Source organism: Urocitellus parryii, chromosome 7 (genome assembly GCF_045843805.1).
Source record: "Urocitellus parryii isolate mUroPar1 chromosome 7, mUroPar1.hap1, whole genome shotgun sequence".
NCBI lineage: Eukaryota > Metazoa > Chordata > Mammalia > Rodentia > Sciuridae > Urocitellus > Urocitellus parryii.
In genome coordinates, this window is record NC_135537.1 from 158,447,149 (window position 1) to 158,468,376 (window position 21,228).

General features: G+C 56.5%; 1 protein-coding gene across 1 annotated transcript; it reads left to right on the top strand.

The window, feature by feature from the left end:
- Positions 1–2,613: 2,613 nt before the first annotated feature.
- Positions 2,614–19,904, top strand: Col1a1 (collagen type I alpha 1 chain). Its single transcript, XM_026386886.2, has 51 exons — positions 2,614–2,819; positions 4,310–4,504; positions 4,626–4,660; positions 4,763–4,798; positions 4,890–4,991; positions 5,756–5,824; positions 6,068–6,112; positions 6,275–6,328; positions 6,498–6,551; positions 7,065–7,118; positions 7,243–7,296; positions 7,630–7,683; positions 7,773–7,817; positions 7,936–7,989; positions 8,105–8,149; positions 8,310–8,363; positions 8,635–8,733; positions 8,821–8,865; positions 8,964–9,062; positions 9,169–9,222; positions 9,395–9,502; positions 9,591–9,644; positions 9,881–9,979; positions 10,118–10,171; positions 10,263–10,361; positions 11,059–11,112; positions 11,324–11,377; positions 11,471–11,524; positions 11,625–11,678; positions 12,143–12,187; positions 12,286–12,384; positions 12,582–12,689; positions 13,141–13,248; positions 13,453–13,506; positions 13,653–13,706; positions 13,936–14,043; positions 14,132–14,185; positions 14,295–14,348; positions 14,473–14,634; positions 14,737–14,844; positions 14,994–15,101; positions 15,204–15,257; positions 15,346–15,453; positions 15,771–15,824; positions 15,938–16,045; positions 16,417–16,470; positions 16,807–16,914; positions 17,006–17,285; positions 17,394–17,584; positions 17,998–18,240; positions 18,365–19,904. The coding sequence occupies exons 1-51, from the start codon at positions 2,717–2,719 to the stop codon at positions 18,509–18,511; spliced, it is 4,389 nt and encodes a 1,462-aa protein (XP_026242671.1). The 5' UTR covers positions 2,614–2,716; the 3' UTR covers positions 18,512–19,904.
- Positions 19,905–21,228: the final 1,324 nt, after the last annotated feature.

Genomic DNA, 21,228 nt, shown 5'->3' on the forward strand with positions numbered 1-21,228 from the left:
TTCAGAGTTTCCTAAAGATGAGGTGGCGTCTCCTCCCCTCATAGCCCAAGCTCCCCCTCCCCCCAGTCTCCAGCCCTCAGCCCTGGCCAGGGAGGCCCAGCCAGGCTGGGAGGAGACCCCAAGCACATTCTTCCTCTCACTGTCATGCTGCAGAAATTAAAGACACATCTTTGGGCTGGGTGCCCGCCAAGTGTTTCAAGTCAAGAAGTGGCAGAGGAGGACCTGGGCCTCAGCTCTGTGCCACGTGTAAAGGATGCTTGGAAACCCTGGACACTGGGGGTAGCTGCTGTCATCCACCACACACACAAAGCCCCAATGCCAGGGGTCCCTGAATAGCTGGCAGAACCCCAAGTGCATGGTACAGCAACTCCCATCCACACCTGTGAGGCTTCACCTCTCCTCCAAGGTGTACCTGGGACAGGAGGCTAGACAGGAAGTAAGTGGGGAGGGGGCTGTGGGCAGAAACCCTTTCCCGGAAGTAAACTTGCCAAGCAGGGAGGTGGGCAGGTCACACCAACCCTTACTTTGAGTCCTGCCATACCCTGCCCTGGACAACTACTTCAAGTGTTCCTTCTGGGAATGGGGCCCTTGACCTCTGTTGAGGAGGGGGCTTGGAACTGACCAAGTGGAGCTCAGAACTTTGGTGGGTCCAGGAATTGCCATCTCAGCACCTCAGCCCCCAGTCTGCCCTGCAGTTGCTGGCACTAGGCGGGGGCAGATCCTGGGCCACAAGTTACTGCCACATGGTTGGGATAATTGATGAAGTCCCGTCCCTCCATTGCTGTCTCCAGCCCTGCCTCTCTGGAAACTCTATATTTTCCCTTTAATTATAGCCCCTGCTGTCTCCCTCCGCTGCCCCACCCGCACTGCTCCTAGCTGCCCACGGCAGGCCAACGTGGCTCCCTCCCCTTCTGTTCCCTTGGTCTTTATTTTATTTTTTTTCCTTTGCCTTCGTTGCACAAAACCAGCTGGGGGAGGGCGTGGAGAGGGGCGGGGGGAGGCAATGGAATCTTGGATGGTTTGGGGGAGGAGGGACTCCCTGCTTCCACGTTTGCAGCTCTAGACCAACGAGGGTGGGGGAGTGGTATAGGAGGGAGGGGAGCTTTTGGGGCACAATGAGGAGACCCCGTTGCCTCCTTTCAGACCCATAGATTTTGGCAGATGAGGGCCCTGATAGATTGGGTTGAGGCGGAGTACTGTTGGGAGTTGGAGACGTAGGGGAAGGAAGGATGCTAATTTCCAAATATTTGCCCTTGTTCCCAGGGTCCCTGCTTCCTAGGGGCAGAGAGCAATGGTCAGAGCTTTCAGGAAAGCGGTGAGGCAGTGAGAAGTAACCTCTAAAATAAGATCACTCAACTTTCCCTGTACCTCCATCTCAAGCCCTAAAGGCAGGGTTCCCCAGGCACCCAAATTCTTCTATGTGTCCCCAATCCCCGAGTATGTCAGGTACTTCCAGAGAAGAGGCTTTACGCAGCTACCAGGACACATTCCCTGGCCAAGTGCCCTCCACTCAAACTCTCTGAATTGACTGCACAGTGGGGAAGGGTCGCTTACTAGCCTCTGGCCACAGTCATGGCAGACACAAGACCCTTTTCTAAGTTATCAATGATCATAGGCCCCGTTTCCCTACATACTCTTCCCCCAGTTCCAGCCTGGGGAGCGAGTTGTAAGGGACTGCAAAGCCTTCTCCACACCTCTGAGTCCCAAGTACTCCCCCACCCCTACCCGGCTGCCCTGCCCCATCACCCAACACCAAACTTTCTTCTGGAGAGACACAGCCAAGTTTCTCACCCTGCACCTCAGCCTCTCCATCCCAACCCACTCCATCATGCCTGGGGAAAGAAGGATGGTCATCTGAGGCTGTCTTGGAACTTCAGACATGGAGGAAGATCTGACACCCTATAAATAAATAAATAATACATAAATGGTAAAAAACATTTTTTAAAATACCTTGCCAGCATCCCCTCCAAGTATCTGATTCCTAATGTCTATAAAGGAATATTTAATTTGGTCCTCAAATATTCCTAACCTCCATACCCTCAGACACACCAGGAGGTACCCCCACAACGGGCCCATATTTTGTATTCCCTGTTTCTTCTGTTCTGTAGAGGCTCCTGGCTAGCCACTCTAGACCCATTCCTTAGCTCTTACCAAGGCTAGGAGGAGAGTTAATGAGGTATGGTCAGGAAGACCCTCTCCTAACCACCCCCAACCCCTCCACCTTTGGAAGGCTCCCCACTCAGCTTTCCAGTTCTACGTCCTCCAGATTGGAGGTCCTGGGAAGAAAGGCAAGGGGCATCCCTATCCACTCTTTAGCCCACACTCTACTGAGGACCCAGCAACACTCCAGCAGCAGCACCTCTGGCCCAGGCTGGGCTGGGGGGCTGGGGAGGCAGAGCTGCAAAGGGGGGAGACGTCGGGTGGACTCCCTTCCTTTCCTTTCCCTCCTCCTCCCCCTCTTCGTTCCAAATTGGGGGCCGGGCCAGGCGGCTCTGATTGGCTGGGGGACGGGCGGCCCGCTCCCCCTCTCTAAGGGGCAGGGTTCCTCCCAGCACTCCATCAGGACCGTATAAAAGGGGCCCGGGCCAGTTGTCGGAGCAGACGGGAGTTTCTCCTCGGGGTCGGAGCAGGAGGCACGCGGAGTGTGAGGCCACGCATGAGCCGTCGCTAACCCCCCACCCCAGCCGCAAAGAGTCTACATGTCTAGGGTCTAGACATGTTCAGCTTTGTGGACCTCCGGCTCCTGCTCCTCTTAGCGGCCACCGCCCTCCTGACGCACGGCCAAACGGAAGGCGAGGTCAATGACCAAGAGGGAGACAGTAAGTTCCAAACTTTTGGGAGTCCAAGGCTACTTGGTACCGCGCCCTAAGCCTGATCCAGGGCTTAAACAGAGACTCGGGATGCTTTGGAAACTCAGAGATAGAAGGGACATGGCGGGGGGGCGCTCTTCTTCAGCACCCTGGGAGAAGAGGGACTTTACCCTGGGGTGGAGGTTGGGATGAACACTTCCCAAGAGTGGAACGTGAGAATAGAGCGCGTTTTGAGATGGTACAAGAGGAAATCCCGAGGGTGCACTATGGAGCACAACGGGGAAAGTGGGGATCTGGGCGCGGGTACAGGCAGATCACGTCGAAGATAGGGAAGATGAGATAGGGATGCCGAACTAAGGTTTGGAGCCCAAGATGTAAAAGCGATCGGGAAGGCGGTGGGATGATTCATAAGGAAAGATTGTTTGCCTTCTGCACAGGCTAGACAGTTTTCCTGGGACCGCGGGGGTGCTGAGCTGCTGGGGGATGGGATGTGCGGAGTGGGCGGGTTGGAGGACAGAAAGTTTGGCGCGGACTTGGCAGGGCGGCGTCCTTGCGCCCCCTGCTGATTAATGCTAAACGCTGCGTTTCTTGGTTCCGCACTTTCCCGCACCGGAGAGGGAGTTGGAAGAAACTGGGTTATTGCCAGGCGTAGACCCCAGTTCTAGAACTGGAAAATCAATCTAGTGATGGGTAACCCCTGCTCCTAAAACAAGTAGCCAGTCCAGGGAAATTGGCCCCTCCCCGTTCCCTTTGCTTAGGGTTGCCCGCCACCTAGTGACCGTCTAAGTAGATGCTAGCGCGATGGGCCTGGCTAATTTCATTATTTGAGGTCTTTGGGTTCTTTGGCTAAAGAGTGACCCGGAAGCACTGGTTGGTTTTGGGGGGGTTGATGTTAGCCCCGAAAACAAGATTTTAAGATATTTGAGAGCCGGGGGTTAGGATGTATCCTACTTTTAGGGGAACGTTTCAAGTCTCCGGTCCGGACGCCGCTAAAAGTCGCCCCACCCTACTCTGGCTCCGCCTACGCCATCCCACCTGCCCAAGGAATGGGGGCGGAAAGAGGGCTGGACCTCCCTTCTCTCCTCCCACCAGCTCCTCTGGTCTCCACGCCAAACCACTCCCCACAGCCTGCCCTCTGGATGCGGCCCCAACTACCCGCCCCCGCCCCCCGCCATGGCTTTTTATTTCACTTGGCTTCAGCGCCCGTGGGCTGAGGTTGGAGTTGGAAGCAACCCCGGCCTCGAGCTTTGTTTAAATTCCTGAGAACTGGAAAGAGTTACCGCCGCCCTGGCCAGGGGCCTCGCGCTGTCACTGACTCGGATGCGGAGTTTTTAAGAACTTGGGAGACAGTGGGGAAGGGGGAAGGAGGCGGGAAGGGAAAATCGAAATATGCTTCGTAGAGGGAAAGGGCGTGTAGATCTGGGGTCCCTGGTGCCCCGAGATGAGAGGCAAGGGTCTCGGGTGCCGCTGACAGCCCGCGTCTTCTCCCCCTTGTCCAGTCCCAGGAGTCGACTGCGTACAGAACGGCCTCAGGCGCGCTCATAACGATGTCTGGAAACCCACGCCTTGCCAGATCTGCCTGTGCCACAACGGCGAAGTGATGTGCGATGAAGTGGTCTGTCCTAATGACGCCAAGTGTCCGGGAGCCCAAATCCCCCCTGGCGAGTGCTGTCCTGTCTGCCCCGACGACGCCGGTAGGGTTCAGGCTTTGGCCTAGGGGAGGTCTGGGCCGCTCCCTCGCTCTGCTTCTCGGAGGCCTTTGCCACCGGGAGCATCGTTAGCAAACCACCTCTAACTGTGCCTCTTCTCCCCCAGCATCACCCACGGACCAAGACCTCACAGGAGTTGAGGTAATCCTGGGCTCTTTACTGTTGCCGTCAAGTCCATCTGTCCATCCTCGCTGTCCTCTCCTTTCTAACCGGCCTCTTGTTTCTTCTCTCCCAACCCCATAGGGACCCAAGGGAGACACTGGCCCCCGCGGCCCAAGGGTAAGCCGGTGGATTCCCTGGGCTTCGGGAGGCTAGAGTGGGCGTGGCTTCTGCCTGCGCTCACCCCGGCCCCGCCCTTGTCCCCTTACAGGGACCCGCAGGCCCCCCTGGACGAGATGGCATCCCTGGAAATCCTGGACTTCCCGGGCCTCCCGGACCCCCTGGACCCCCTGGACCCGCTGGCCTTGGAGGAGTAAGTGGAGAATCAAGTCTCTCCCCAAAGGCCACATGTGCCCCCCTAGCCTATTATTTTTTTGCTGTTGTTGTTGGCAGATGACATAACTTTGTATTTTGAGATAGTCTCAAACTTAACAGAAGAATTGCAAGATTAGTGCAGAGAATTTTCATGTAACTATCACACTTAGTCACATCTGCTTTATCAATTTCCATATATACAATGTCAGTATTTTTTTCTGAACCATTTGAGGATAGAGGTTGCTGACATGATGTCCCTTTGCTTCTAAATATTCCAGAGCTATTTTCTCAACAAGAACATTTTCTTATGTGACCATAGCACGATGATTAAATTTAACATCCATCCAAAATGATTATCTCATATACAGTCCAATTTTTACCAATATCCCAATAATGTCTTTTATAGCATTTTTTTTCTGATCCAGGATCATGAGTTGCATTTAATTATCATATCTCTTTAATTCCCATGAATGTAGACTATTCCTGAGACTATTTCCTGAGTCTTTCATAAGCACTGAAAGTTTTCTTAAGGCCAGTCATTTTGTTAATCTGTTCTCCTAATTTGTATGATTATATTAGATTCCGGCGATGCATTTTGGGTAGGAAAATCTCATAAGCAATGTTGTTGTCTGACAGAAGATCACAAGGGGAAGCACATGTTGTCAGTTTGTCCCATTATTGGATGTGTTTTCTGCTTTTCAATTTCCTGTCCTGTGCTGATTTCTCATGCATTCTCTCTCTCTCTCTTTTATTTTTTTCCAGAACTTTGCTCCCCAAATGTCTTATGGCTATGATGAAAAATCAGCTGGAGTGTCCGTGCCTGGCCCCATGGTGAGCCACCAGGGGGAGCAGAGATGACAGAAGATGATTGGGATCCAGAGGAGATAGGCCAGAGATATAGGCATATGGGGGTGGCAAGAAGGCTTGGGAAGTAAAGGCTACCACCTTTGGGGCCTCAGCGTCTAGAAAGGCTACATGACAACTATACTCCCAAAGGGGCAAAAGAGGGATAGCAAGACTTCCTCCACATTTTGTTTTCCTACAGAAGTCTCACCACAGCCTCCTTTCTTCTAGGGTCCCTCCGGTCCTCGTGGTCTCCCTGGCCCCCCTGGTGCACCTGTGAGTATCCAAGAGATCTTCATATTCCATCTTGGGCTTTGGACTGTTGGTGGGGAGATTTGGATGAGGGCAGAGAAGGGGCTCAGAGATTTATTGGTGACATGGGGACAGCTTGGCAGACACCTGCCCTTCTGACCTCACTCCTCTCTCCTTATTCTCCAGGGTCCCCAAGGTTTCCAAGGCCCCCCTGGTGAGCCCGGCGAGCCTGGAGCTTCAGTAAGCACTCTCCCCACCTATACACCCTCCTCTGCGAACACGGACTTCTCCCTTGAAACGACCCTCACCTGGGGACCACCTCATCACCTCCTTCTAATCTGAACCTTCCCCTTCTTCCCCTTTTTTTCCTTGTCCTGGAGATTCTAACCACCTCTCCTATCTCTTCTAGGGTCCCATGGGTCCCCGAGGTCCCCCTGGCCCCCCTGGCAAGAACGGAGATGATGTAAGTAGCCCTAGTGAGAAGATGCCATCTGACCCCATGGCCTCCATGGGTTGGGTCCTGTAATCTCTACCAGGGTGCCCCCCATCACCTTTGGGGCTAATGCCCAGAGGAAGAAAGACAAGTCCCCTGCCACCCTCCACTGTCATGCCCAGGATTGCTCTTGAACAATGATTTACATTTTAATGATGCTTTTTCTAGAATGGATGACTCTTCCTCCTCTGCCCCAATCATTTTAAAGGGATCCCCCTATCCCTCTGACTTTCTCAGGTTTAAGTGATCTGGGGGCAAAGAAGATGAGATTAAAATGCTGGTTTCAGGGAAAAAAAAAAAAAGTTCTGGAGGGACTCAAATGTCACCAAAGAAGGGTGTTCATGGTAGATCTAAACTGAGCTCTAGATTCAAAGAAAGATTTGGGACCCCTAACCTGACCTTCAGCAATCTCAAGAATACTGAGACCTTCCACACTTTCTCAGCCCCGGGACCTGGGCATGACGGTCTTTTCTCTCCCTCCAGGGTGAAGCTGGCAAACCTGGTCGTCCCGGTGAGCGTGGACCTCCTGGGCCTCAGGTGAGTGAGTAAGGGGTTGAGGCCAGACCCCTCCACATCACTGCATCTATGCCTTTAGAAAACTTTCAGTGTTATGAAAGTTATTCTAATGGCTTTTCCTTGTCTCCTTTGCTTTTCTCTCCAGGGTGCTCGTGGATTGCCTGGAACAGCTGGCCTCCCTGGAATGAAGGGACACAGAGTAAGTCCCCTTTGGGTCATCTAAGCTCCCAAAGTCCTGGACCTTCTATCATTCCTGCCCCTTCCCCAACAGATCCTGGTATGCATCTTGGTGGGTGGCAGCTACAGAAATCCCAAGGGGTGTGGGGGGAGATATGTGAAAGAATTTCCTTCCATGGGAATGAAATCCCAGTAAAGAAACTGGAGGGATATTGGGCCATTTGGGGTTTAGTCTAGCTCAGAGACAGAGGAATGGCTCTGGTGGCCTCCTGAAGCTCCTTCTCAGATCTGGGTGGGTGTCTAGGTGGTCTACCTCCTCCACAGGATCTCACTTTGGGCCTCTTTCCTATATTAGGGTTTCAGTGGTTTGGATGGTGCCAAGGGAGATGCTGGTCCTGCTGGTCCCAAGGTAAGAGGCTGTGGGAATGTCCAGGTCCCCTGCCTCCCCTACCCAGTCCCACCATGCATGAATTCCTCACTCTATTCTCTGTCCTGTAGGGTGAGCCTGGTAGCCCTGGTGAAAATGGAGCCCCTGGCCAGATGGTGAGTGAATGTGTACAGTTCTCGAGAAAAGAGGAGCTGGGTACTGGGGCAAGATGGCGGCTTGGGGGGCCAGGAGTTGACTTCCATCTCACTCGGCTTCTCTTGGTTTGGTTGTTAGGGCCCCCGTGGTCTGCCTGGTGAGAGAGGTCGCCCTGGAGCCCCTGGCCCTGCTGTAAGTATTCCTGGATCCTTGGGGGATCCCTAGGCTCTGGACAGTGCTCCCCCAAATCTGCAGGGACTAGCCAGCACTCAGAGAACATAATTGGGGCTTCCCCTCTCTCTTGCAGGGTGCACGTGGAAATGATGGTGCTACTGGTGCTGCTGGTCCTCCTGTGAGTATGGCCCTTGGACTTAAGGCCTGGGAACAGGGAGGGTGTTGGCTCTTGGTTCTGGAACCAGCAATGGGCCATGAGGGTCTGACACCTCTTCTGTCCCAGCACGTGCCTTGCAATTGACTTTTTCTGCTTGCTAATGTCTCCATTTCATTCACAGGGTCCCACTGGCCCCGCTGGTCCTCCTGGTTTCCCTGGTGCTGTTGGTGCTAAGGTGAGACCCCTGCCCTCCTCTGAACACTATTCTCATTGGCCAAGGGATGGCTGTCTCCCTGCTCCCCAAACCAGAGGAATCCAGAGAGGCAAGAGGGAAACTTAATATCAACACCTTTGTCCTGATGTCCACTTCCCAGATCCTAGAGTCCTCATTCTTGGTCTCCTGTCCCTGTCTCTCCTCCCCCTGCCCTGCTCCCTGCCCCTCACCATCCAGAGGTAAGGTTGGGTTCCCCTGTATGGTCTCTGATGTGACCTTCCCTCTGATCCAGGGTGAAGCTGGTCCCCAAGGAGCCCGAGGCTCTGAAGGTCCCCAGGGTGTTCGTGGTGAGCCCGGCCCCCCTGGCCCTGCTGGTGCTGCTGGTCCTGCTGTAAGTGTCACCTCTTAGTGTCCCCTGAGCCATTTTCCAACCTTAGAGACATTTCCTCTTGCTCACCCTCCTTTCTCTGTGCCACAGGGAAACCCTGGTGCTGATGGACAACCTGGTGCTAAAGGTGCCAACGTAAGTATCCTGCCAGGTCTCAGTGCTCCCCTGGCGCCCACCTGCCCCCGCCTCTGTCCTCCAGTCCTTTACTCAACTGTGTATCTTGCCTCTCACAGGGTGCTCCCGGTATTGCTGGTGCTCCTGGCTTCCCTGGTGCCCGAGGCCCCTCTGGACCCCAGGGCCCCAGCGGTCCTCCTGGTCCCAAGGGTAACAGCGTAAGTCCACACCTCTCCAGAGCACTGACTCCAGAGCGCCCCCTGTGGGGAGCATGAAGACGCACGCCACCTGGCCCTCAGCTCATCCTCTCCTTCTCCCACACAGGGTGAACCTGGTGCTCCCGGCAACAAAGGAGACACTGGTGCCAAAGGAGAACCCGTAAGTCCCACACCAACACTCCCGCCCTGTGACCCCTTGAGGGAGATCCGGGCAGGGCGGGTGCCCCTTGTCTGTTGGGGAGGCCCTGGTGCTGGAGGCCCAGCCTCTGACAGGCTCCAGGGCTGGCACCAGGATGCCTCCTCATCAACGTCACCTTCTCTGCCTGCTCCAGGGCCCCACTGGTGTTCAAGGACCCCCTGGCCCTGCTGGGGAAGAAGGAAAGCGAGGAGCCCGAGGTGAACCTGGACCTGCTGGCCTGCCTGGACCCCCTGGCGAGCGTGTAAGGGCTTTCCCCTTCTCTGCCCCCAGCGCCCAACTGCTGCCCTGGACTGTGACTCTGGGCTCACCGGCCTCTTCTCCTTCTGCAGGGTGGACCTGGTAGCCGTGGTTTCCCTGGTGCAGATGGTGTCGCTGGTCCCAAGGTAACCTCTCTTCACTGCTGGGAGGCTGGCCCACCACCCCCCTGGCCATCACCTCCCTCCCAGCGCCACCCCATGGTCATGAGCTCCCCCCTGTGGCTGCTGCCCCCTCCCAAGCAATGCCCCTCAAAGCCCACCTGAACCAGCTGCCCGCCCCTGCTGGGAGGAAGCACCCACTGGCCCATAGGAACCAGGCCCAGCTCAAGACCTCATGCTTCCTGTGACCTCCTCCCCACCAGGGTCCTGCTGGTGAACGTGGTTCTCCTGGCCCTGCTGGTCCCAAAGGTTCTCCTGGTGAAGCTGGTCGCCCTGGTGAAGCTGGCCTGCCCGGTGCCAAGGTGAGACCCCAGCCCTCCAGCCCAGCTCAGCCGGGACCCAGCCTTCTGTAGGGTCTGGGAGGAGCACTCTGGAACAGACCCCCTGGCCGGCCCTTGGAGTCCTTCCTCCCACCATTCACACCTCTGCTTTCCCACTAGGGTCTGACTGGAAGCCCTGGCAGCCCTGGTCCTGATGGCAAAACTGGCCCCCCTGTAAGTATGCCACCCCTGAGGCCTCTACCCATCTCCAGCCTCCCGTCTGCCTCCGTTCTGTCCTCACTACCACCGTGTTTCCCATCCTCAGGGTCCCGCTGGTCAAGATGGTCGTCCTGGACCCCCAGGTCCCCCTGGTGCCCGTGGTCAGGCTGGTGTGATGGGATTCCCTGGACCTAAAGGTGCTGCTGTAAGTATTCAGTACCAGGGACAGACACACCCCAGAGGCAAGAGCCTTGGACTCTAGGCCCAGCTCTGATGACTTGCTGTGTGACCTAGAGTGACTCATTGCCCCTCCTGGCACCTCGAGCGTTGCTCTGCCCCTGGAAATAAATATCATTGGTGCCTTCGCTCCACAGAAAGCATGGTCCTTTTACGATAGTGGCCCCCAAATTTGATCTTTGGGGGGCTTCATAAGGAGATCCCAGAGGAGATAAAACCCCTTTGCAGTTCAGATCACGGCAAGCATATAACAGGGAGAAGGAAAGCAAGGGGGAAAAGGAGGGAACTGAGAGGGCATCTTGGGGGGTGGCAGGGAGCTAAGGGACCAAGCACTAAAAACCAGCAAAGCACTCCCCAGGGGACCGCCACTTGTGAACAGAGCCTGCCCGTTGGCCTTTTCAAAAAGAAAACCCCTTAGAAAAGGATTATAGATGCATGTCTATAATCCTAGTGACTCTAGAGGCTGAGGCAGGAGGATCACAAGTTCAAAGCCAGCCTCAGCAATTTAATAAGGCCCTAAGCAACTTAGCAAGACCCTGTCTCTAAATAAAAGATAAAAAGGGCTGGAGATGTGGCTCAGTGGTTAAGCACCCCTGGGTTCGTTCAATCCCTGATACAAAAAGTTTCCCCTCCTTGGGCCTCAACTCTGACCCCCTTCTGCACAGGGAGAGCCTGGCAAAGCTGGAGAGCGTGGTGTTCCCGGACCTCCTGGCGCTGTTGTAAGTCTCTCCTTTCAGTCTCTAGCTCCTTCCCATCCCTGCCCCTCCCCGCAGGAGGGACACAGAAGTCTGTACCCGCAGCCAGTCTTCTGGCCCTATGAGCCCCTAGGGAGACTGCTGTGTCTGGGAGCCCCAGGCCCTGCCCACTGCCCACTGCCCACTACACCCTTTCTGGCTGCTGCCACCTGAGTTCTTCACCTTCTCCCCACAGGGTCCTGCTGGCAAAGATGGAGAAGCTGGAGCTCAGGGACCCCCCGGCCCTGCTGTAAGTGTCCCTGACTGGGAGGCCTAGAGATAGGGAAAGAAGACCCCTCCTCTTCTCGGCCTTCCCATGACCACAGTGTTCCCTCCATGACAGGGTCCCGCTGGTGAGAGAGGTGAACAAGGTCCTGCTGGCTCCCCTGGATTCCAGGTGAGGCCACATAGTGGTAAAAGGGATTTGGTGAGGGGGGCCTCCTTGTTCTTTTTCAGATTCTAAACCTTCTTCTTCCCTCTCTATTTCCCACTTACAGGGTCTCCCTGGCCCCGCTGGTCCTCCCGGTGAAGCAGGAAAACCTGGTGAACAGGTAAGTAGTAGCAACTGGCCAGAGGTCTGAGGAATGCAGGAAATACAGAGGAATAGGCCACAGCCCCTAGCTCAAGTAGATGACCAGCAGCTAGAGGAATTAAGGGTAAATACCTAGAAGGACTTCCTATCTTGAAGGGAGCTACCCAGAGGGATGCGGGTGCTATATGATATAATCTATAAGGAGCCGCCTGGCTCCTAGGCTGGGTGACATTTTTAATGAGTTGCTGGAACACTCTGGCTTTCCCTCAAGCCTTCTGATTGCCATTCTGGGAAGAAGGGAGCTCTTTGACAAATCTTGGGGAGTCGAGGGGCTGTTTGGGGAAGCTCCCAGTTCCATGCTGAGAAGTTCATCTCTACTCCAGGGCCCCAAGGGCCAGCCTCCAGGAAGAGGGACAGGAGTTCTTTCTTGTGGGGAGGACCCTAGTGGGTTGTGCTCACTGTCACTCTCCCTCTCTCCCTCAGGGTGTTCCTGGAGATCTTGGTGCCCCTGGTCCCTCTGGAGCAAGAGTAAGTAGACTCTCTCTCCCTGCTCCCGCCTCCCTGCGCTGGGCCTGGGCTGGGCCTGTCTCTGGAGCAGCCATCTCATGGCCTTCCTTCCCCTCTAGGGCGAGAGAGGTTTCCCTGGTGAGCGTGGTGTGCAAGGTCCCCCTGGTCCTGCTGGTCCTCGTGGGTCCAACGGTGCTCCTGGCAACGACGGTGCCAAGGTGAGGGAAGGGTGACACTGGGATATGGGGGTGGGGGTGCTGCACTCAGCCTCCAGCCTCAGCTCTGAGTCTTTCCTCTTAGCTGACACCTGTCTTTGGCCTTAGGACCAAGTCTGGGAGATGTCAAGAGGGGCTCAGGGCTTGTGACCCACTTTGGGGCCCTGGGTCTCACTCCAGTCTTCTTGGTTGTCACTTAGGGTGATGCTGGTGCTCCTGGAGCTCCCGGAAGCCAGGGTGCCCCTGGTCTTCAGGGAATGCCTGGCGAACGTGGTGCAGCTGGTCTTCCAGGCCCCAAGGGAGACAGAGTAAGTTCAGCTTCCGCTTCCCGTGAGCCTCCTGGCTCCCGTCTTTCCCCCTGCTTTGGATCCCTCAGCATCTCTCCTTCTCCTGGGGGTCTTTCCCTCTTGCCCTTAATTCTCCCTTCTTCCCCTCTCTCTCCTTTACTGGCAAATCCTCTGACTTCGATCCTGTCCCTTTTCCCCATGAGTCACTATAGTGATGATAGGTGAGACATGTCCTTGATGGAGGCCTCCTTATTCATCCCCTGCTCGAGTCAGGGGCCTCTTCACCTACATTCTGCCCACATCCCCAGACAGGCCTTCCCCCCCCCCCCCCCAGAATGAATCTTGTATCCTCAGCATGGGCAGAGTGGTGCAGAGCTGGCCAGGGCCTCTCGGGGCTCCTGGACAAAAGCAGAATGCTACAGGTCAGCTCCTGGCCCCACACTGGAAGTCTCAGGCTTTCCCCTGTCTTTAGGGTGATGCTGGTCCCAAAGGTGCTGATGGTTCTCCTGGCAAAGATGGCGTCCGTGGCCTGACTGGCCCCATTGGTCCTCCTGGTCCCGCTGGTGCTCCTGGTGACAAGGTGAGTGGCCACCCTTCCTCTTCTTTCCTAACACACCTTCCCCAGCAAGCCTGGGCAGGGCTCTGAGGGGTAGACAGGTCCTACTGTACCCAGTGAGTGGCCTAGGAAGCTGGAGGGACCAGTGGGGGGAGGCTCTCCTGGGCTCCTCTGCCGGGAGCACTCGGTATGGCCCCTGACCATGAGCCTCTTGTCTTTCCTTCTCAGGGTGAAACTGGTCCCAGCGGCCCTGCCGGCCCCACCGGAGCCCGTGGCGCCCCTGTAAGTATAGAAGCACCTGTTACAACCCACGCTCAGCCCTCTGCCCTCTGCCTTCTCTTTGTCCCTCTTCACGGTCCCCTCCCTTTTCTACTTTCCACCTTTCCCCACGTTGTGACATCTTTCCAATTCGCCTCCTTTCCTTCCAGGGAGATCGTGGTGAACCTGGTCCCCCTGGTCCTGCTGGCTTCGCTGGCCCCCCTGTGAGTATCAAGATCCCCTTCATTCCCCATCACCAACTGGGACATGGATCATGGGACCCTGGGTGACAGAATGAGGACAGAGAGTCCGGGGAGAAAGGTGGGGAGGGATGGTCTCCTGCCCAAGCATCTCCCTGCTCTGGTCGCTGTCCCCCACAGCCCAGAGACACCCCCCCCCCCCCGCCCCGCTGTGGCTGTATCTTCTCCGCTCACTGCTCTCTCTCTTCCCCAGGGTGCTGATGGTCAACCTGGTGCTAAAGGCGAACCTGGTGATGCTGGTGCTAAAGGCGATGCCGGTCCTCCTGGCCCTGCTGGACCCGCTGGGCCCCCCGGCCCCATTGTGAGTACCTTACCCCCTGCTAGTGAAGCTGCCAGCAGCCTTGGACCCGGGGCTGGCGTGGGCCTCACACCTCTGCTCTTTCCTGCAGGGTAACGTTGGTGCTCCTGGACCCAAAGGTGCTCGCGGCAGCGCGGGTCCCCCTGTGAGTATCACCGGCCTCTCCGCGGAGCCTCCCCAGAGCCAGTGTTCCCAGGGGGCTGGGCCAGGTGAGGTGACAGTTCTCCTGACTGTGCTGTGTTCTTTCTTACCAGGGTGCTACTGGTTTCCCTGGTGCTGCTGGCCGAGTCGGTCCCCCTGGCCCCTCTGTGAGTATCCGTGTGGAGCCGGGGCGGCAGGGGCACTCTGTCAGGAGGATGGCGGGCCCCTTGGAGGCCTCTCTGATGCTTCAGAAGTCACAGGAGTCTGACAGCCCCTCCTGTCCTCATCCAGGGAAATGCTGGACCCCCTGGTCCTCCTGGCCCTGCTGGCAAAGAAGGCGGCAAAGGTCCCCGTGGTGAGACTGGTCCCGCTGGACGTCCTGGTGAAGTTGGTCCCCCTGGTCCCCCTGGCCCTGCTGGTGAAAAAGGATCCCCCGGTGCTGACGGACCTGCTGTGAGTGCCAGCTAAGAATTCTGAGGCTCTGGGGGGTGTCCAGAGCTGGGGAGTGGACCCTGTGTCTCCGTGAGGCACCTCACCCACCTCTGCCTCCCACAGGGTGCTCCTGGTACCCCTGGACCTCAGGGTATTGCTGGACAGCGTGGTGTGGTTGGTCTGCCCGGTCAACGAGGAGAAAGAGGCTTCCCTGGTCTTCCTGGCCCCTCTGTAAGTGCCCCCTCATCTTGGAATCCCCAAGAACCATCCTAGGACTTGAAGGGTACCGGATAGGGGTGGGGACCAAGGAGGACAGATCTGATAGAGGTGGTCTCAGCCCCCACACCCTGTCTCTGGCCTGACTCTTTCCTTTCTCTTAGGGTGAGCCCGGCAAACAAGGTCCTTCTGGAGCAAGTGGTGAGCGTGGCCCCCCTGGCCCCATGGGCCCCCCTGGATTAGCTGGACCCCCTGGTGAATCTGGACGTGAGGTGAGCAGCCCCTAGCCTCTGAGCCAGTGTCCACAGCAGGGCCTGCGGGTCTGCCCTGAGCTTTCTTCCCGGTGGACTCACCTCTCTCCCCTTTCTCTTCAGGGATCTCCTGGTGCTGAAGGTTCCCCTGGTCGAGATGGCTCTCCTGGCCCCAAGGTAAGAGAGCTGCAGCCCTGCCACTGACCGGCCCAGCCTGGCCCCTTCAGCTGGGACTGGCCCACATGCCCCCGCTCTCCCCTCCTAGGGTGACCGTGGTGAGACTGGCCCTGCTGGACCCCCTGGTGCTCCTGGCGCTCCCGGTGCTCCCGGCCCCGTTGGCCCTGCTGGCAAGAGTGGCGATCGTGGTGAGACTGTAAGTGGCTGGGCTCAGCTCAGGCTGGGGGCCCTCCAGGCCTGGGGATAGACAGCTCCCTTCCTTGGGCTGCGGGAAGAGAGGTCTTGTAAGATGTCAAGGCCCCCAGCCTCCCTGGAAAAACTGACCTCGAGGCCCTTCTCCAGACAAGCCCCCATCTCCCCCGAGGAATGGGGTTTACCCCATCTCACATGAAGCCTGGCTTTGGGGAGGTTCTCTGGGAGTCAGGAGAGCCACAGTGGAGGGACCCAGCTGAGGGGAGGTCTCAGCCTCAGCATCTCCTGGCCAGCATCTAATGATCTCTCTGCTCTCCCCAGGGTCCTGCTGGTCCTGCTGGTCCCATCGGCCCCGCTGGTGCCCGTGGTCCCGCTGTAAGTACCATGCCAACCCCCATGCCCCTGTACCCTCGCCCGGAGGTGGACAGTGCCCTCACTGAGCACCAACAGAACTTCCACCTGACGGCCTGGCCCCTCCTCTCTCCTAGGGACCTCAAGGCCCCCGTGGTGACAAGGGTGAGACAGGTGAACAGGGCGACAGAGGCATAAAGGGTCACCGTGGCTTCTCCGGTCTCCAGGGTCCTCCTGGCCCTCCTGTGAGTATGCACGACCGCCCCCACCCCCAGTCCCCCACTGCCTTTGTGCCTCCTCTGTCATCTGCCCAGACTGTGCTGAGTGATGGGGGGCAGGAAACCTGTGCCCCTCTCTCTGCCTCTGGATAGACACTCTGTTACCTCCCTAGTGAGGACTCAAGTTTGAAGATTTGGGGCATTTCCAAGTAGCTTCCCAGAGGGAGAGGGGTGCACAGAGAGGGGTTGTGGGAGAGGTCTCAGCACACGGACAGCCTGGGGCTAGACTTCCAGAATACGGAGGGGGCTGCCCACACTGCCCCTCACCTCCCCAGCCCTGCACCCAGGTGGCCTGTGATCCACGTGTGGCCTGAACCTCCCTTGCTTCTACCTTTCAGGGCTCCCCTGGTGAACAAGGTCCCTCTGGAGCTTCTGGTCCTGCTGGTCCTCGTGTAAGTCATGATTTTCATTTCCTCTGCCTGGAACGCCAGTCCCGGCTCACCTTGGGGCCCTTTGCCAGGGACATAGGCATCCCTGAGTTCCCCAGAGACAAGGAATGGGGGAGGGAAAAGGATCCTGAAAGTCTTCTCCCCCCTGCTCACTCCGTCCCCCACATATTGTCTCCCGGCCCAGCCCTGGAAACCAGTGAGGCTGCTTCTTAGGGTCAGAGGTGAGACTGGCCCTGTGAGCCACGGGAATCAGAGCCAGCAGGGACAGTGGCGGGCTTCTTGGTGGGGTGGCCCTGGGCTCTCCAGCCGGTTTTCTGCAATGGTTTTCTCCCCCTCCAGGGTCCCCCTGGCTCTGCTGGTTCTCCTGGCAAAGATGGACTCAACGGTCTTCCAGGCCCGATCGGTCCCCCTGGTCCTCGCGGTCGCACTGGTGATGCTGGTCCTGTTGTAAGTAGCCCCACCCTCTCTGCCTCCTGGTTCTCCAGCCCCAAGAGTCCCCGGACACTGGTAACTGCTGATCTCCTCTGTTTCTGTGCAGGGTCCCCCCGGCCCTCCTGGACCCCCTGGTCCCCCTGGTCCTCCCAGCGGTGGTTTCGACTTCAGCTTCATGCCCCAGCCACCTCAAGAGAAGGCTGGTGATGGCCGCTACTACCGGGCTGATGATGCCAATGTGGTCCGTGACCGTGATCTTGAAGTGGACACAACCCTCAAGAGCCTGAGCCAGCAGATCGAGAACATCCGCAGCCCTGAAGGCAGCCGCAAGAACCCTGCCCGCACCTGCCGGGACCTCAAGATGTGCCACTCTGACTGGAAGAGCGGTGAGAGCCCCGGCTGCCCATTATCTCCGTCTCCTGCCATCTGTGTCCCACCTCCCATATGTTACTGGCCACCCACCTCCCCTAACTACTTGTCCTGCCCCACTGCAGGAGAGTACTGGATTGACCCCAACCAAGGCTGCAACCTGGATGCCATTAAGGTCTTCTGCAACATGGAGACAGGTGAGACCTGTGTGTACCCCACTCAGCCCACCGTGGCCCAGAAGAACTGGTACGTCAGCAACAACCACAAGGAAAAGAGGCACGTCTGGTTCGGCGAGAGCATGACCGGTGGATTCCAGGTGCGTGAGCTGGACCCTAGAAACACTTTCAGGAGATGGGCTAGCCGAGTCAGGAGGGAGAAATCCTGGAGTGGACAAGGTCTTCCCCAGGGGCAAGTGACACCCTTCTTGACAGAAAAGTTAGTTGGACTGGGTGCCATGTTGCACACCTATAATCCCAGAGACTCAGGAGGCTGAGGCAGGAGGATTCTAAGTTTGAGAGCAGCCTGGGGAATTAGCAAGACCCTGAGTCAGAATTAAATTTTTTAAAAAGAGCTGGGGGTATCACTCTTGGGTTCAATCCCTAGTCCTCAAGGGTAGGGGGATGGAGGGAGTTAGTTGGGAATACTCTGGGAAAAGACTCAGGAGCAGGGAGGCCAGGGACTAGAGGCCCCCATGTGGTCACTCACTCTTCACTCTCTCCTCCCCCACAGTTCGAGTATGGCAGCGAGGGCTCCGACCCTGCTGATGTGGCTATCCAACTGACCTTCCTGCGCCTGATGTCCACGGAGGCCTCCCAGAACATCACCTACCACTGCAAGAACAGCGTGGCCTACATGGACCAGCAGACTGGCAACCTCAAGAAGTCCCTGCTCCTCCAGGGCTCCAACGAGATCGAACTCCGGGGCGAGGGCAACAGCCGCTTCACCTACAGCACCATCTATGACGGCTGCACGGTAAGACCCCAGGCCCTGGCAGGGCCCCGCCCCTCTGGGCCTTGACTTTGGGGGCAGGGTGGCTCCCCTCCGTTCATCAACCCCATGTGTAATGGCCCTCTCCCTTTATCTCCCCTCACTCCAGAGTCACACCGGAACCTGGGGCAAGACAATCATCGAATACAAAACCACCAAGACCTCCCGCCTGCCCATCATCGATGTGGCCCCCTTGGACATTGGCGCCCCAGACCAGGAATTCGGCATGGACATTGGCCCTGCCTGCTTCGTGTAAACTCCCTCCACCCCAACCTGGCTCCCTCCCACCCAGCCCACTTTCTCCCCATTCTGGAAACAGACAAACAACCCAAACTGAAATCCCTCCAAAATTCAAAAAATGGGAGACAATTTCACATGGACTTTGGAAAAATTTTTTTTTCCTTTGCATTCATCTCTCAAACTTAGTTTTTATCTTTGACCAACTGAACATGACCAAAAACCAAAAGTGCATTCAACCTTACCAAAGGGAAAAAAAAAAAAGAATAAATAAATAAGTTTTTAAAAAAGGAAGCTTGGTCCACTTGCTTGAAGACCCATGTGGGGGTAAGTCCTTTTCTGCCCATTGGGCTTATGATACCCCAATGCTGCCCTTTCTACTCCTTTCTCCACCCCATCTTGGGGCCTCTCTTCCACTGCTCCCCATATCCAGGTCTCCCCCAAAGACACAGAAAACAATGCATTGTCTACCCAGCAACCAAAGGCAATGCGGAAACATCTAAGTGGCCCTGAGCCCCCAGCCCATTTCTCCCACCCAGCACCCCCAAACCCTGGGGGGACCTGGGGTTCTCAGACTGCCAAAGGAACCTTACCCTCTGGCATCCCCTGTTCCCTGCAGCATGCCCCAATTTGTTTTCAAGGGGGCCATGCAGCGGGGAGCCCCTAGCCCCTCACTGGGTTTGGAGGAGAGTCAGGCAGGGCCACAACAGAACAGAGACATCGTGCCAATCTCCCGACGCTTGCGCGCAGGGCTGGGTGGGAGAGATTGTTCTGTTCCTTGTAACTGTGTTGCTGAAAGACTACCTCGTTCTTGTCTTTGTGTCACCGGGGCAACTGTGTGGGGACAGGGATGGGGGCAGGGCGGCAGCAGCTCCCCATTTTATATCAAAGGTGCTACATCTATGTGATGGGGTGGGGTGGGGAAGGAATCTCTGGTGCTATAGAAGTTGAGATGCCTCCTAGACCAGCAAATATTCCTTTGGCTCAGTCTTTTTTAATTCTTTGTTTTCATTCTTTTTCTTTTCCTTTTCTTTTTTTGTGGATGGGGACTCATGTGAATTTTTTTTTTTTTTTTCTGACGGTGCTATTTAACACGGAGGGAGAGAGCGCCAGGCTCCAGCCTGCTCCCTCTCGCCTTCTCTCCACTGGCTTCTGGGTCTGCTGCTCTCTGACCTGTCCCTCCTCTGAAACCCTCCCCCTTCTGCAGCCATGCCCCATCCTCCCCACCTCTCCACTGGTCTGTCCTGCATCCGGGTTTCAGAGCACAACTTCCCAAAGCACAAAACAGTTTTTCCCTCTAGGGTGGGAGGAAGCAAGGGAGGAAACGAGACTCTGTACCTATTTTGTATGTGTATAATAATTTGAGATGTTTTTAATTATTTTGATTGCTGGAATAAAGCATGTGGAAATGACCCAAACACCTCATCAGTGGTCTCCTAATTTCCTCCCTGGGAGCTGGGGGAGGGGGTGGCCTGGGGGAGGGGATGGAGTGGGTGGGCCCATCTTCCATCCCCTGCCCTTACTCTCTGCCCACTCCTGCTGCATCCTGCCCTTCACCCTCCTCTCTTGCCTTTCTCCTGCCGTAAGCCTTTTTCTTTCCTCTTGTATTTCTCTCTCTCTTGCAATCCTCTTTGCGGGTTTCCAAATCCTCTTCTCCCCTGCAAATGCTGAACAGGTAGCCTACATAGGTCAACGACACACTCACACGTGCACGTGCACACACACACACAAGCACACGCCCCTTCAGATCCTGGGTCGCCTGGCCTCATGCCCACACTCCCATGAACACCCATCAGATTTCTACGCTGTGGGCGGGCTGCAGGGCTGGGCTGGAAGAGGTGCTGCCTGTGGGTTCTGGGAGCGGGAGAGACATGGGACTGCTGAGGGGGACCTGGGAGCCCCTCTGCACACCCTTTCCCTGGACAAACACAAAAGGGACATCTGGCCTCTACCCCCTCTTCACGCCAAGGAGCCAGCAGTTCAGCACGGGAAGGGGTCTGCCGAGCCTGCTAGGACACCTGGGAGGGACAGCGGGAAAGGAAGGCACTTGCTTGCTCTCGGGAACTATCTCAAGAGTCTCCTGGGGGTCTTGGAGAGTGTCAGTTAAGACTCCTGCAGGTGTTACCCCCAGGACAGTGTAGGGCCCTCTTGGTTTTCTGTGTGCCCAGAGTGCAAGATGGCAGGGAGCCGGCAGCCTGTGGAGGTGCCCGGGCCTGCCTCTGACCCTTTTCTTCATATTCTCTCTCTCTCTCTCTCTCTCTCTCTCTCTCTCTCTCTGCTTTCCCCAAATTCTTGCTTTCTCTTCCTCCTTCTCCTCCCTTCTCTTTTCCTTCACCTCTGCCTGCCCCTGGCTGCCCTTGCCTTACAACCTGAAGGGAAGGTGGCCGGCCAGCTCCCGCATCTCAGGGAATAGGGACAGTGGTGTGTGATCAGTGGGGAGCAGAGAATCCAGAGAGTCGGAAACCTGCAGCAAACAGGGCGTCCAGAGGTGGGGAGACAGGGAGATGACAGCTGCCCCCACCCCCGTCCAACATTCCAGAGCCCAAAACTCAAAGGAAAAAGAAGGCTGACCTGTGCACCTCCCTCAGGTCTATGGAGAGAGGCACAAGTCCTCAGAGGCCATCCATAGGCAATGCCAATACTGTGTCTGTCATTGAGTATTCATGGCCATTAATGATGGCCTTTAATAATTCATCATTAGCACCTCTACTATAGTAGAACAGTATAAAAACGAAA

What these genes read in the sequence shown, in the direction of transcription:
- Col1a1 (XM_026386886.2), top strand. Translation starts at nt 2,717, where the DNA reads ATGTTCAGCTTTGTGGACCTCCGGCTCCTGCTCCTCTTAGCGGCCACC. An exon ending in CTGGCTCCCCTGGATTCCAG is followed by an intron (nt 11,525 to 11,624) that starts GTGAGGCCACAT and finishes TCCCACTTACAG; the next exon opens with GGTCTCCCTGGCCCCGCTGG. An exon ending in ATGGCTCTCCTGGCCCCAAG is followed by an intron (nt 15,258 to 15,345) that starts GTAAGAGAGCTG and finishes CTCCCCTCCTAG; the next exon opens with GGTGACCGTGGTGAGACTGG.